At 33.8% G+C, this 16,167-nt stretch overlaps 2 protein-coding genes across 5 annotated transcripts in view; one reads left to right on the top strand and one right to left on the bottom strand.

Moving 5' to 3' along the window:
- LOC126889442 (DNA polymerase alpha catalytic subunit) overlaps positions 1–16,167 on the bottom strand; it is a 107,239-nt gene that overhangs the window by 34,985 nt on the left and 56,087 nt on the right. Inside the window, exons 9-10 of the mRNA XM_050657750.1 lie at positions 9,990–10,706; positions 6,760–7,253 (exon numbers count right to left, since the gene is read on the bottom strand). Of these exons, the coding sequence (XP_050513707.1) occupies positions 6,760–7,253; positions 9,990–10,706 (1,211 nt within the window). The remainder of the gene's footprint in view (positions 1–6,759; positions 7,254–9,989; positions 10,707–16,167) is intronic.
- LOC126889443 (putative fatty acyl-CoA reductase CG5065) overlaps positions 1–16,167 on the top strand; it is a 268,588-nt gene that overhangs the window by 218,277 nt on the left and 34,144 nt on the right. The window lies entirely within an intron of this gene.

Below are 16,167 nucleotides of genomic sequence, written 5' to 3'. Positions count from 1 at the left end.
ATTTCTACGTATCAATGCTATTTTACAATCCTCGTCAAACCAGTCTCTTCGTTTCTCTGCTTGTGCTTTTCCTAGACATAGTTCCGTTGCTTCTGTCATCGCTATCTGTATATTCCTCCATTCTTCATCAATATCTTCTGCGGTGGGGTAACGAAGTCTTTTATTTATCTCTGCCACAAATTTGTTTGCCGTTTTTTCTTCTTTAAGTAATTCTATCTTGTATGTTAATCTTTCTTTTGCTGTTCTTGGGTTTCTTGGCAGCTCTTGTTTAAGTTTGGCTATCGTTAGAATATGATCGCTATTGGTATCTGCCCCTCTGTAGCTTCTGGAATCGGTAATTGCTCTGATATGTTTACTTTCTATTAATACGTGGTCTATCTGGTTTTTTTGTCCTTCCATCTGGAGATATCCAAGTTATCTTATGAATATCCTTATGGTCAAATCTTGTGCTTACAATTTTCATTTTATTTTCTGTTGCAAATTCAATTAATTTTTTCCCATTTTCATTTGATTCCTTATGCAAACTTTTTCCACCCGTTATACTTCTGTAAATCTCTTCTCTTCCTATTTTGGCATTCATATCTCCTACGATTATCTTTATGTCATATTTCTGAATTTTATCCATCAAATTACTTAGCTTCTCATAGAACTCTGTCTTGGTTTCTAGGTCTTTTTCTTCAGTGGGGGCATGTGCATTAATGATGCTAATTTTTCTGTACTTTCCTCTTATTCTTAAATAACATATTCTATCTGATATTGCTTGGAAGTCTATAACTAATTTACTTATTTTTTCTGTCACCATAAATCCAACTCCAAAATATCTGTTTGTCCCGCCACTCTTAAAAAAGGTTCTTTTTCCTATTTTGACTATTTCAGTTCCCAACTGTTTTGTTTCTTGTAAGGCCAGGATGTCTACTTTGTAATTCTCCATAATATTATCTAAATTTTTTAAGGCACCCTCTTCGTACGTACTTCGTACATTCCAGGTTCCAATTTTTATTATTTCCTCATGTTTTTCTTTATTTGTATCGTTTTTTCCCTCATTTTCCAAAGTCGTTATTCCTTTTTTTGCCATGTCAATACCATATTTCAGCCGCTGTTCTTCGTTTATTAGTTTTTTGAATTTTCTATCAGCTGTTCTCTCTCCTCGTCCCATATCCAGATTTTGCCATTTACTATTAATTTCTTGTAGCCGATTTTCGTTTGCTTACCTTTGCTTCTTTCTTCCTTTGCTATTTTAGTCTAGCTTCCGGATAATATGCGCATTGAAAACATGGCGAGAAAGTATGGGAGAAAAATTGATGAGGGAATACGCTATCATTACGGCTATCTTCACCTTTAATACATCTACTCTAAACAGCTCAACTGAGTTGTCTCAATTGTTCCATTGCTTCAAATTATTTAGCTAGGTTTAGCATCGTCGGTCTATGCTTCTTCAGCCCGCATCTTTCCCTGTAAAATGATCTGCAGCAATGCATATCTCTCACCTCTCATGACATGACCCAATTTTCAATATTTTAATGCAATTTTCGTATATGAATTTTGTTTAATATCTCCTTTTCCTTGTTCATTCTTTTTAAAACGTCGATGTTCGTAATCATCGACCCCACTTATTTTTAAAAATCTTCTATAAGCCCACATCTCAAACGCTTCTATTCTGTCACGTATATCCTTTTTAGCGTCCAAGCTTCCATTCCATATAATAACACAGTAAATCCATAACCAGTATTCATACTTTGAGCTGCAGACTCGGATCATTGCTGCAAAGTACTTTTTTCATATTACTGAATGTGGACCGGGCTTTTCGTACAAGTGAATTGATCTCCTGTGATAATCATTGTTTTCGGTTACGATTGTTCCCAAGTATGCAATCTGTCCACCTTTTGAACGAGTTCGTCCCTAATCCATAATAGTCTAAGAGCTAGTGAACCCTCCGACTAACGGTCGTCCTGTAAGGCTAGAAATTTTTCTAGTGATAATTCATAGCACACCAAGGCTAAAAACCATGACCTGGCAGGCCTCAGTGGTGCACGTGTATCTACCAGGTGAATCGAAAAGTGCAAATTTAGGGGGTAAAATAAACTTTCTCCTGTAAGGTTTAAATTTAAGTATGTGTTTGAGTAAGTCATTCAGAAGAAATGTGTACAATGACAGGCGATTCTGAAGAGCATAAGACCTTGCCAGACGAGGGGAAAGATTAGGGGTTTTTCCTAAAATTATTCTTTTTGCATCGAAAAAAATTTTTTTAGGTTTTTTGAATCATTCCAAACAGAAAACGTCTTTAGTGATTTTTCTCTTAAGTTAATAGTTTTTGTTACATATATAAGCGATTGAAAATTTTGAAAATTGCGAAATCGGCCATTTTTAACCCTAAATCGGACATTTATCTAAAAATTTCAATGTTGCCAAGATACGTAGATATTCTTTAAACATTGATTGATGAAATCCCGAAGATTTTTTTGCAATAAAATATCGAAAACCCCTTTGTTTTTTAATTGCTAATCAATCAGGTGCGACACTGTAGTATAAGTGAGGACGTTTGAGTTTGCATAAATTCATTATCTCGAGAATGGGCAAATTTCAAGAGAAATCCTCAGACAGGTCGATTTTTATTTTTAAATTAGGACTTTTTGGCATATATATAATACTAGTGACGTCATCCATCTGAGCGTGATGACGTAATCGATGATTTTTTTAAATGCGAGTAGGGGTTGTGTGATAGCTCATTTGAAAGGTTATTGAATTTTCTATTCACTAATATAAACATTAACATAATTATTTATACAGGGTGTACAAAAAATTTTTTTTAATAAATTAACTTTGATTAAATTTGACAAATAGAAGAAAACATTTTTTTGTACACCCTGTATAAATAATTATGTTAATGTTTATATTACTGAATAGAGAATTAAATAACCTTTCAAATGAGCTATCACACAACCCCTACTCTTATTTAAAAAAAATCATCGATTACGTCATCACGCCCAGATGGATGACGTCACTAGTATTATATATATGCCAAAAAGTCCTAATTCAAAAATAAAAATCGACCTGTCTGAGGATTTCTCTTGAAATTTGCCCATTCTCGAGATAATGAATTTATGCAAACTCAAACATCCTCACTTATACCCTTATACTACAGTATCGCACACGCTTGATTAGCAATTAAAAAAAAACAAAGGGGTTTTCGATATTTTATTGCAAAAAACTCTTCGGGATTTCATCAATCAATGTTTAAAGAATATCTACGTACCTTGGCAACATTGAAATTTTTAGATAAATGTCCGATTTAGGATTAAAAATGGCTGATTTCTCAATTTTCAAAATTTTCCATCGCTCATATAACAAAAACTATTAACTTAAGATAAAAATCACTAAAGACGTTTTCTGTTTGAAATGATTCAAAAAACCTAAAAAAATTTGTTCGATGCAAAAAGAATAATTTTAGGAAAAACCCCTAATCTTTCCCCTCGCCTGTCATTGTAAACATTTCTTCTAAATGACTTACTCAAACACATACTTAAATTTAAACCTTACAGGAGAAAGTTTATTTTACCCACTAAATTTGCACTTTTCGGTTCACCTGGTAGATACACGTGCACCGCTGAGGCCTGCCAGGTCATGGTTTTTAGCTTTGGTGTGCTATGAATTATCACTAGAAAATTTTTTAGCCTTACAGGACGACCGTTAGTCGGAGGGTTCACTAGCTCTTAGACTATAACGTCTCTTAAGTCCAGCCTCTTTGCTACTACAGTCAAACCTGCCAAATTAGGATCAATGTGGCGACAGGCCGATCCGGATATGAAAAAATCCGGATATGAAAAAATCCGGATATGAAGACCGGATTCTTTTACAGTCTCTGAAACGTTTTCTCCTTCATACATTCCAGTAATCAACGCCGTCAATAACTTTCATTGATAGACACGTTTTATAGATTCTATAATACATTATTTCGCCATCTTTTAGTTCTTCTTTTAGTGCGCTGTCCAACAGCAGGACTGCCCTTCTCGGTAGATTTCGGTAGATCCGGACGGCGCAGAACCGTCCGGATATGGAGAGGTCCGGATATGACAGGTCCGGATATGGCAGGTTGTACTGTATCTACAATCTTATTCATCAGAACCTGCAATTCTTCAACCACTCTGCGATTACTAAGGTATCATCGACGTCCATCAAGTTAGCAGAACACAGTTATTCTTTTACCATAATTAAGTGTAAATTAAATGCAAATTTAATGTTCCAAGAAAAAATGTATTGCTCTTTTCTTTTAAAAGTTATCGCATGTTCTGCTAACTTGATAATCAAGCTAGCAGAACAGTAGTTAAAAATTGATAAATCATTTATAATTGAATGCCAAAATATTCTCCGAATTAAATGCAAATTTAATGTTCCAAGAAAAATTTATTGCTCTTCTTCTTTAAAAGTTATCGCATGTTATGCTAACTTGATAATCAATAATCAAGCTAGCAGAACAGTAGTTCAAAAATTTGATAAATCATTTATAATTGAATGCCAAAGTATTCTCCGAATTAAATGCAAATTTAATGTTCCAAGAAAAAATTTATTGCTCTTCTTCTTTAAAAGTTATCGCATGTTCTGCTAACTTGATAATCAAGCTAGCAGAACAGTTGTTCAAAAATTTGATGAATCATTTATAATTGAATGCCAGAGTATTCTCCGAATTAAATGCAAATTTAATGTTCCAAGAAAAAATTTATTGCTCTGTTTTTTAAAAAGTTATCGCATGTTCTGCTAACTTGATTTCAAGCTAGCAGAACAATTATCTGAAGAATATCCAGTCTTCGTTTGTCGGGAGAGTTTCTGGAGATCCTCTATATAGGCTGGTTAGGCTGGCAAGGTGTTATATTTTCTCGACTCTGCTTTACGGGATAGAAGCATGGACACTTAACGCGTCGACTACTAAAAATTTGGAAGCATTTGAACTGTGGGTGTATAGAAGAATCCTGAAGATATCATGGACCGAGCATGTAACAAATAAGTTAGCAAAACATGCGATAACTTTTAAAGAAGAGCAATAAATTTTTTGTTGGAACATTAAATTTGCAACATGCAAATTGGAACATTAAACTTGGAACATTTAATTCAGAAAATACTTTGGCATTCAATTATAAATGATTTATCAAATTTTTGAACTACTGTTCTGCTAGCTTCATTATCAAGTTGGCAGAACATGTGATATCTTTTAAAGAAGAAGAGCAATAAATTTTTTCTTGGAACATTAAATTTGCATTTAATTTACAATTAATTATGGTATAAGAATAACTGTGTTCTGCTGACTTTGTTCTGCTAACTTGATGGATGTGTATCATCATCGTATCTGATGGTATTTATGGGTTCTCCGTTGACTTTAATTCCACTTGATGTTTCCCTTAGAGCTTTCTGAACTATCTCTTCTGAATATAGGATAAAGAGCAGCGGTGAAAGTATGCATCCTTGCCTTACCCCTCGTTGTATTTCTATTTGTTCTGATAGTTTGTCGTCAACTTTTACAGGTTTCCATAATATTAATATTTTATAGTGTTTTAGCATATTAAATATTATACAGGGTGTAACAAAAATACAGGTCATAAATTTAATCACATATTCTGGGATCAAAAATAGTTTGATTGAACCTAACTTACCTTAGTACAAATGTGCACAAAAAAAAGTTACAGCCCTTTGAAGTTACAAAATGAAAATCGATTTTTTCCAATATATCGAAAACTATCAGAGATCTTTTATTGAAAATAGACATGTGGCATTCTTATGGTAGTAGTATCTTAAGAAAAAATTATAGTGAAATTTAGACACCCCATAAAAATTTTATGGGGGTTTTGTTCTTTAAACCCCCCCCCCCCAAACTTTTGTGTACGTTCCAATTTAATTATTATTGTAGTACCATTAATTAAATACACTATTTTAAAAACTTTTTTGCCTCTTAGTACTTTTTCGAAAAGACAGTTTTTATCGAGATATTTTGAATATTTGTCAAATCCACCACATATTTGTATATGGCTAAGTACGATTATGGAGACTTGGTAATAATATGAAAATTTATTTATGATTTACGTTTTTAGGTATATTTTGAACCATATTAAAAAAGAAGTCACATCTCGATAAAAAGTGCCTTCTCGAAAAAATACAAAGAGGCAAGAAAGTTTTAAAAACACTGTGTTTAACTAATGGTACCGCAGTAACAGTTTAATTGGAACATACACAAACATTTGGGGGTTTAAAGGAACAAAACCCCAATAAAATTTTTATGTAAACATATTAAAAAAGAAGCCGCAACTCGATAAAAACTGCCTTATCGAAAAAATACTAAGAGGAAAAAAAGTTTTAGAAATATTGAATTTAACTAATGGTACCACAATAATAATTTAATTGGAACGTCCACAAAAGTTTAGGGGGGTTTAAGGGAACAAAACCCCCATAAAATTTTTATGGGGTGCACAAATTTCACTATAATTCTTTTTTAAGATATTCCTGCCATAAGAATGCCACATGTCCATTTTCAATAAAAAATCTCTAATAGTTTTCGATATATTCGAAAAAATCGATTTTCATTTTATACCTTCAAAGGGCTGTAACTTTTTTTATGTGCATATTTGTACTAAGGTAAATTAGGTTCATTCGAACTATTTTTGGTCTCAGAATATGTGATTTAATTTATGACCTGTATTTTCGTTACACCCTGTATATAGTGTTTTAAAGACTACAAGTTTTAAAGCGGATGTTAAATGAAACAAACAAAGTTACCTGATCGTATTCCAAAATATTGGTGTTAATCATAATACTATCAGTATCTCCGTAAACAACATTAAAATTCATCTTCTCAATCATATCCCTAGTATTCGTCAATATCTCTCTACCTTTCTGCGTCACCAGCGCAGCCAAATTTTTGGCATAGAACCTAGAATTCGAAAATCCCAGACATCCGTACATACTATTGGCTGTTAACTTTAAAGCCATCTGTCTAATGTCGTACTGCATTCGTAAATCAAGAGATATATCCGGTTTTTTCATCATTCCTTTGACTTGGCGCCGGCTTTCGACTAGTTTTCTGATCTCTGTTGGTAAAACTCCTGGAGGTAGGTTGCTGTCGGGTAAGAAAAGGTTTTCGTCATTGTCGCTTATTGGTAATGTGGTAAAACAGATGTTGTATTCCTGAATGATGCTGGGGTATAGAGAGTTGAAGTCCATCAGGAGGATAAGGTTGTCGTAGAATCCGACTTTGGGATCCAAAACCAAACCTAAACAAAAATAGATATTTATTATACATTTTTATAGAATATTTTTTATTAATACTGAATAATATTATTAGAACAGAGAAATTAGCAAATACACAAAAGGTGCATATTAAGGTTTACAATGTTTTTATATAATTTTTGACAATAACGGGTAGTTTACACCCCTAAAAATAATCAACGCCCTGGAGCATGCTATAAAGTATGAAGTACAGGATGAGATGATCCTAATCCCAAATTTTAATGCAAAACGATGCAAGCCGAAATCATTGTTTTATGATAAATAAATTCTTTATATGTAGCTCCAACAAGGGTGATTTTAAGGGTGGAATATTATGATATTATATCCTAAAGCATAAAACAATCATTATTTAACTAATGAAAACCAAATGTTGACCATATTTAAGTTTAAAATGTTATTTTATAATATAAAATTAAAATAAAAATGTGTACCATTTTTATTCAATTGCAATGCGAAGGCAAAACAATCTTATTTTTCACTTAGAATACGGAGCGCAGTCCAGGACTCTGAATCGACGATTTTCGACTCTTATTGGAGTCTCATCGGAGAGACGTAGGCCTGCTGCTCCATACTCGAAGTGACCAACCATGAAAGATTACCCCCACATTGCAACTGACGTGTATGGATTAGGTGACTAGCGTCATCTGGCAATTGAAAGGTAAAGTTTTTAATCCTAATAGCAACATTTATAAAATTGAAAAATATCAAAAATATTACTAAGATTTTTAAATTGAAAACTTATTGGTCCATTTCCCTGGTGACACCTCCAAGGCTTCTACAATATGCAAGCCAGATGGATGCTGCAGTGAAGACAAAGGGGAAGAAATGTCTTCACTGCAGGATCCATCTGGCTTGCATATTGTAGAAGCCTTAGAGGTGTCACCAGGGAAATGGACCAATAAGTTTTCAATTTAAAAATCTTTTAGTAATATTTTTGATATTTTTCAATATTATAAATGTTACTATTAGGCTTGAAAACCTTACCTTTGTTACAGGGCCGCCGCTACCATGTGTGCAAAGTGTGCATGGTACACGGGCGGCCGATTATAGGGGCGGCCAAAAGCAGATCACTGATGATAATACTTTTTTTAAAACGAAAAATAAATTCAAAAAATTAAATAGTAATGATTCAGATATTTCTATAAACTCAAATATTCCAAACAATCTAAACAAAAATGCCAGAAAATGTTATTTATTATATTATGAACTGCCCTTTTGCAGCTGTAGTCATAACGTAGTTCCGGGAATGCTTTTTAATTCAAAGTGGCTGGCGACTTTCGGACTTATAAGATATTTTTATCTATGTACGTGGTCCATATGCGCTTTTTTCAAATTCTGAACATTTATGATTTGTTAAGAGAGTTACAACAATAGGATACTTTCCGAGAATTTAGATAAGTGCTTGTTAACTTGCTCTCATTAAGTAATAAAAAAGTCTTTTTTTATTACTCGATGGTTGCTTTATTATAATATTGTTCCTTTATGCCTATGTATGGTTATATATGGGTTATAGTTCAGTCTAAGTTGAGAATTTGATTATTCAGTATGTATTTCAAATATGTATTTAAATATATTAGTAAACAATTAAGCATGCCGAATGTTGTAAGTAGTCTTGTAAACAAAACTAACACATGTAGGTATTAGTGAAAGATTGCATTTCTGTATATTATTATTGACATAATAATAACTTTTTTTTGGTACGCGGGATCCAGGTCTAAAAGTAACGTCGAGATCAGAGCAATTATTATTATTCATATACGCGTTACGGTCTCGTGCACATTTATTATATAGTACCTACGTTCAAACGACGAAAGTGTTGAAAGAGGGGCGGCAAATATTAAGTTGCACACGGGTGGCCAACACTTTATCGGCGGCCCTGCTTTGTTATTTTATAATTTTTGAAGTTATACTTCTTTAGGCGCGATTGAGAGTAAAATTTCCTACTTCTGCGCGCATGCGCACACAGACAGTATGCAGTTTAGTTGCTGAATCTTTCAAGTTATGTATAAATATATCAGTGCAAGAAAAGGTGTGAAAAGAATATATTAGTGTTTTTAGTAAATGTATTATTTATTATAATTTTTGTTCTTTGGATTTGTCTTGCCCGGGAATAAGATATGTTATAATAATAGTAAGTATATTATTTAAAAGTATTTTTGTATTACATTTGTCAGTATGTATGAGAAATCTTGTAACCTGTCATAGCAAAAGGGAGATAGCGCAGTGGTAGAGCGTGTGACCGGAGATCAAGAGGTCCCGGGTTCAAATCTCGGACGATTCATTTTTTTTATATTTTTGATATCGTTTTAATAAAAAAATTTTAAAGTGGTATGTAAAGAAAGTTAGTTTCCATAACCTATTAAGTATATTAATTTCGTTGAAATCATAATAATAGAAGTATAACTTCTTACGTGCGTACAAAGTACACACACATTCTTTTTTTTTTCAATTAGGGGTAGTTTTCACCCTTAAAAAACCAAAAGCGTACAACGGTTCAATATAGAAAATGAACTAGAGGGTGATATGAGCCTAATCCCAAATTTTTGTACAAATCGATGCTGGACGAAAAAATTGCGAGGTTTTGCCATTTTTTCAGCTTCATTTTCTAGCGTAATATACATTTTACAACTTTCAAAAACTAAAAAACTAGTGTGCATCGGTAATCTTACGGTTTTTTGGTTAAGAAATATAATATTTTTAAAACTGATTGTTTGCCTTACCTCCCGCATACGTAGGTTTCTTTTTCGAACTCTGCTTCCCATCTCCTCTCTTCTTATACTCCTTATCTGGAAGTATATAGCCTTTCTCAGAAAAGGCGTGCAGCAACAAAAACTCATTCCGTTCTGATCTACCACCCATCAGAGTCTTCGACATGACATTTCCGGCTATATTCGTTATCTGTAACGCCAGTGGAATGACATTCAAATTGTACATGATTTTTAGTATATACATAGTGTCCTGCATGGTAAACGATATCAACTTCAGAATATCTGAAGTGGTTTTGAACATCTTTGGTACATCATCAGGTTCTAACTCGATTCTTTGATTTTCGTTAAGTTTGAGAACGACTTGACATAAGGCGTCCAAATCGTATGACCTTGATTTTATCAATTCCTTAGCTGATATTTTTATATCACACACTAATCTTCCAGCAAACAGACTTTTCTCCAAATTCTTCTTTTCGGATCTCTTCAAGCGACCCAATTTATTGAAAATGTTCGTATTGAGTTTTGAAAGTCTTTCGGCTAAGATGTTAATTTGGTAGCCCTGCAAGTCGTGGCCTACTATTAAATCGGGATCGATAGAGGAGAATTGGTTTACAAAAAAGTTTAGCAATCCTTTTTCTGAGTCCATTTTTTGTACTTTGGTTGCTTTGTATTTGCTGAGGGCATCGTGGATATCAAAAGGTAATGTCTGGTCACCGGGAGAAGCAATCACTGAAAAATAAATAAAATTTATAACCTCTACACTAACAGCACTCTAACTGCACTTATAACTTTTAATTTATTAATTACCTCTAAGCAGAAAAGAGTACAGAAAGGGAAAAATTAGTTAAAACAGAGACGATAAAAACATATAAACCAAGTCACAGAAGCAAAGAGAAATACTTGAGAAAAATTTCGAGATAAAATGAAAGAAGATATCAAAAGTAACCAAAAAAAACATGAAATATATAGCATCAAGTAGAAATCTCAAAAGGAGTATTTGTTGACGATTTAGTACTCATTGCAAAAACTGAAAAAGACCTTAAGAAGTAAGTCAAAGTTTTCAATCTAATAAAATATAAAATAATATTAATCTAAAATCCTTATTGAGACCATTTTCTGGTTGCACCTCCGTGGGTCCTAAAAATTCAAGCCAAACGGATGCTGGAGCAAAAAGAAGATGAGGGAATTCTACAATTTGCAGTTCACTACTCACCTGTCCAGCGCGGAACAATTCTAACGAAAAATGGACCCTTATACTCAACAGGAGTAAACTAATAGAAATTAAAATGAATAAACATTTTCATTTCGTTGCAAAACGAAACCAAAGCCGTTTTAGATTTCAGTTCGTTCAGAGGGCGCTACAAGCACTCTGACCGTTTTCAAAACTGGTTAGTTTATAATCAGAGAATGCATATGTAGCTATCTCTGAACAAACTAACCCTTTCAGACCTGACTTTTTCTCTGCAGAAAATTTTTTTTCCCATTTAATCTTCTTAACGGAAGATTGTAATAGTCTAAAATCACATGTTTGACATTTTTGTTAAATAGGTAGTCATTTGACAGAATGTCCATTGTAATGGACATTGGGACTATAATAAAAATTTAGGATAATAGTCACATACGATATATTTTTGTTTAAATATATTATATTTATTTTTTTTTTCCATAATCATCACTACGATGATGATTATTACAATTACAATCTGGTCATACTTGACCAATGAGCAATTTTAATCTAACCTAAATTATTACTGTTCCTTAAAATTAAGAGCTTGCCCTATAGCGTCTCTTAATCTAACCTAACAAGATAGTGCACTATTCTAGCATACACACTAACGCGCACAAGCACTATGCTCTGCTTTTCACTATCACCTATCACTTAAACTAGTTCATAAGGTTTTGTCCTCTTCAGTCTTCTAACTTGCCCAGTAGTATCGAGGAGCTGGATTGCCTCAATATTCTCGTGCATGTGAAGTCGTTGCTCGTGACTTCCTGCCATCTTCTTGATGATTATTTCCACAGTTTCCATTCCTAGGTCCTTATGGAGATCACTGTTTGTAACATACCAAGGAGCATCTACAATATTTCTTAGTATTTTGTTCTGGAATCTTTGTATTACTGTTATATTACTTGGTCTAGTACACCCCCATAGTGGGCATCCATAAGTCCATACAGGTCTCAATATTTGTTTGTAAATTAGTAACTTATTATGCATCGACAGTGTGGAGTTTCTTCCAATTAGCCAATACATTTTTTTATATCTTATATTTAGTTCTTCCCTTTTTTTCTTAACGTGCACCTTCCAGCGTAGTTTTGCATCTAATGTTATACCCAAATACTTAGCAGTATCTGCATATGGTACTTGGATATTGCTGATTATAACTGGTATATATTGTATTTTTTTGTTGGTGAAATTAACATGGACAGATTTAGCTTCATTTAGCCTGATTCTCCATTTTTGTGTCCACTTATAGATTTGGTTAACTGCTATTTGGACCTTGTTGGTCGCCTCTTCACTTGTCGTCCCTACTGCTTGAATAGCTGTATCATCAGCAAAGGTGGCAACTGTGTTGTTTTCCAGTACAGGTATATCACACGTGTATAGTAGGTATAGGACCGGACCCAACACACTGCCTTGTGGAACACCTGCTCTAATTTCTTTTAAGTCTGAAAAACAGTCTTCTTGCTTAATTCTAAAATGTCGTCCTTTTATGTATGACTGTAAAAGTTTTGAGTACTGTATAGGTAAAAAACATTTTAGTTTGTATGTTAAACCTTCATGCCAGACTTTATCAAAAGCCTGTGCAGCATCAAGAAATACAGTTGAACAGACTTTCTTTTCTTCTAGGGATCTTTCGATAATATTTGTGATTCTGTGCACCTGGTCAATTGTTGAATGCTTATTTCTAAATCCGAATTGATGTGTCGGTATCAAATTCCTTGCTTCAATAATTGGTTTTATTCGCTTAAGGAGCAGTTTCTCAAACAGCTTCGATATTACAGGAAGCAGAGATATCGGTCTGTATGACGAAACCTCATGTGCTGGTTTTCCTGGTTTAAGAATCATAATGACTTCCGCCATCTTCCATATCATTGGTACATATTTTAATCTGAATGCACCGTTAAAGAGGTTTGTTAATTTTACGATAGCTCTTCGGGGAAGATTTTTCAACAGCTCACCCGTAATTAGATCATAGCCCGGAGCTTTCTTCGGATTAATATTTTCCCTTATTTCTTCAAGTACTTCTTTTGGTGTAGTTAGCCGAATTTCTTCCTCTAATTGAACAGGTTCCTCCCATCTTTCTTCATCCCCTTGAGGTTCATTTGGTTTGAATGTATTTTCAAGATGTATGGCAAATAGCTCTGCTTTTTGTGCACTACTTCTGGCCCAGTTACCATTTTCTAGTTTAATAGGAGGAGAGTGCATAATAGGTCTTTTCAGTCTTTTAGTAGCTTTCCATAAGGAATAATCTGTACTACCGTCATCTGTTAGCTCCTGTAAGTAAGAATTAATCGAGTCATTCTTTAATTGTAGGATAGTTCTTTTGAGTTGTTGACTTGCACGATTTAGTTTAGTCTTATCTTGAGGAGACCTTGTTTGTTGCCAGATTCTTCTCAGTTTTCTTTTTTCAATTATCATGTTCCTTATTTCCTTTGGATAATTATTTCCTTTTACCCTAGGTTTCAGCGTAGGAGTGTTTTCCCATGCTGCTTGCTGGATATTGTTCACCAACAATTCTGCTTCTTTATCTAATTGCTCTGCGTTTTGTATTGGTACACTTAGATTTATTCTCTCTTCAAGGCTTAGCTTAAAACTATCCCAATCCGTCCATTTATTTGTTAATGTGGGGTTACTTTGTTTTTTAATAATCCTGTCACTCATGGTTAGTACTATTCGCGGTGTGCAAGTACTTGGAAAGGGAAACGAGAAACGACCGTGCGCGAGTCGCGGAGAAATATTGCAACTATCTTAAATAATTCATATTGTCAATTGAAATTGTCAAATTTACGTTATTTCATACCTTCTGTCATTGACGCAGATAAATTATATATTGCTCCACAATATTGATATGATATGCAATTATTATATAAAGGTAAATTTAATTAATTGTATTGTGCTTGCAGTACTGCACTTTAATAACTGATTTTATTTACTACATACAATTGTTTACGTTTGCTAAACGTAACCTGCATCTTATTTTTTCTTCTTATTATTTTTTTGGACTATGGTCTTGACAATTATCCAGCAACCAGGACTAATATAATTGGCCAATATAATTAAAAGTGCGAATAAAAGTACAGAGCGTAGAAATAGAGGTCGCTTTGCCGAACTTGCACGGTCCCAATAGGGGAATGATCAGAATTTAAGTCCCAACAGTCATCAATGTCTATGAAATTAGTTGAAATATTCTTAATAATAAAGAAGTCTATTAAATCAGGGGTCTTGTTTCTATCCGTAGGCCAGTAGGTTGGTCTACCAGTTGATAGTGCTTCACACCTCTGTTCTTTAATGGCTAACAAAAGCTCCTTTCCCTTAGTAGTAGTGATTCTAGAGCCCCAGTGTGTGTTCTTTGCATTGAAGTCACCTCCAATAATGAACCTTTCCCCTAAGCTTTTCAAGAATTCATTATACTGCTCTTTTTTAATGGAATGTTTAGGTGGGCAGTATATTGAACTTATATTTATTTTAAAAGTTTTAGTTTTTATGTGTACTGTAGTGGCTTGAATATGTTCAGTTTTATATTCCAACTCTTCATGATGACATATATTATCCTTTATGATGATTGCACTGCCTCCTTTGGCCGCATTGTCAGGGTGTATTGTATGATATACCTTATATCCTTTAAATTTGATGTAGGATTGATTTGTGAAATGCGTTTCAGAGACAAGAAACAAATCAATTTTTTCGATGTCAAGGATTGCTTGTAGTTCTTGTTGATGATTAAGCAACCCGTTGGCATTCCATGCGACAATTCTAAGATCATTAGCCATTTCTTACCTTTGGAATAGCACCTTGAGCTCTATATTCCAGGGAAGTGACCCTTTCATTTAATTTTTTCAACTCCTGTAATATCATTTGTAGGGTTTGTTCTGTTTCTTTTTCAATCTCTGTTGTTTTTTGGTATTTATCATTCTGATAATTTTCATTGTGACCTTTTGTTACCGCACTATATGTCTTATTACTAGTAACTTTCTGTGCTTGTTTTCTTTCACCAGCATTTGACTTGGTTTCAGTTGACCTTCTGTCTGGAGGGTGTGGCAAATTCGTCTTTTTCAGACCTCTGTTTTTTATTTTCTGCATTTCCTTTGCGACGATACATCCTCGGTAGTTGGCAGGATGGTTTTCGCCACAATGGACACATTTTGGTTTAACATTTTCAGGTTTGTCGCAATCTTTAGTAAGATGTTTCTTTGTGCATTTAACACACCTTGGCCCTCTAGCACAGAACTTCCATGTGTGACCATATGCTTGACATCGTTTGCATTGCGGTATTAGTTTGGAATTTTTAAAAGGCTGAATTTCAACTTTTGTTCCTAGGATGTCCGTTATCCCATATATTTTGTTGATATCTTCGTCTGGTTTGAAGGTTAACATAAACATGTCTAATGGCTGTTTGGTTTGCCACTTTAGCTTTTTAACTGCGTCTATGGCTTTATAGCCTCTTTTTTGCAGATCTTCAACAATTTTTTGGGACGAGCAAGTGTGATGTAATCTCTTTACTATAACTTTTATCGGTCTTTCTTGTTTGTTTTCGTATGAGTGATATTGGATATTTTCCTCTCTTAAAGCTTTTATTAATTTTCTGCACTCTTCACCGTCTTGTACATTAACTTTTATCACTTCACTATTCACCAGTTTAGTAGTAAAGTTTGTTATCTTCGATTTAAGGAAGTTATATAGGACTTCATATTCTTTGAAGCCTTCCACTACCACAGGTGGAGGCATTTTGGCTTTCCTAACTGCAGTTTCTTTGGAGCTATGTTTTTGTGGTGAGATGTATGGTGAAGTATCCATCTTACGTTTCTTACTGGCTCTTGATTGAACCCTAATCCACTCTGTCTCCTTAGCGAGCTCTTCTTCATCTGTTAAATATTCTATTTCATTTTCTTTTTCAGTTAAATTAACTTTTGTTGCCAACTCTGTATATTGAGATTTTAACTGTGCTAGTTCTCTTTCAAGTATGCTTAC

The sequence above is a fragment of the Diabrotica virgifera genome, chromosome 8 (genome assembly GCF_917563875.1).
Source record: "Diabrotica virgifera virgifera chromosome 8, PGI_DIABVI_V3a".
Lineage (NCBI taxonomy): Eukaryota > Metazoa > Arthropoda > Insecta > Coleoptera > Chrysomelidae > Diabrotica > Diabrotica virgifera.
Note: the sequence above shows the minus strand (reverse complement) of the source record. Positions and strands in the feature narration are given on the sequence as shown.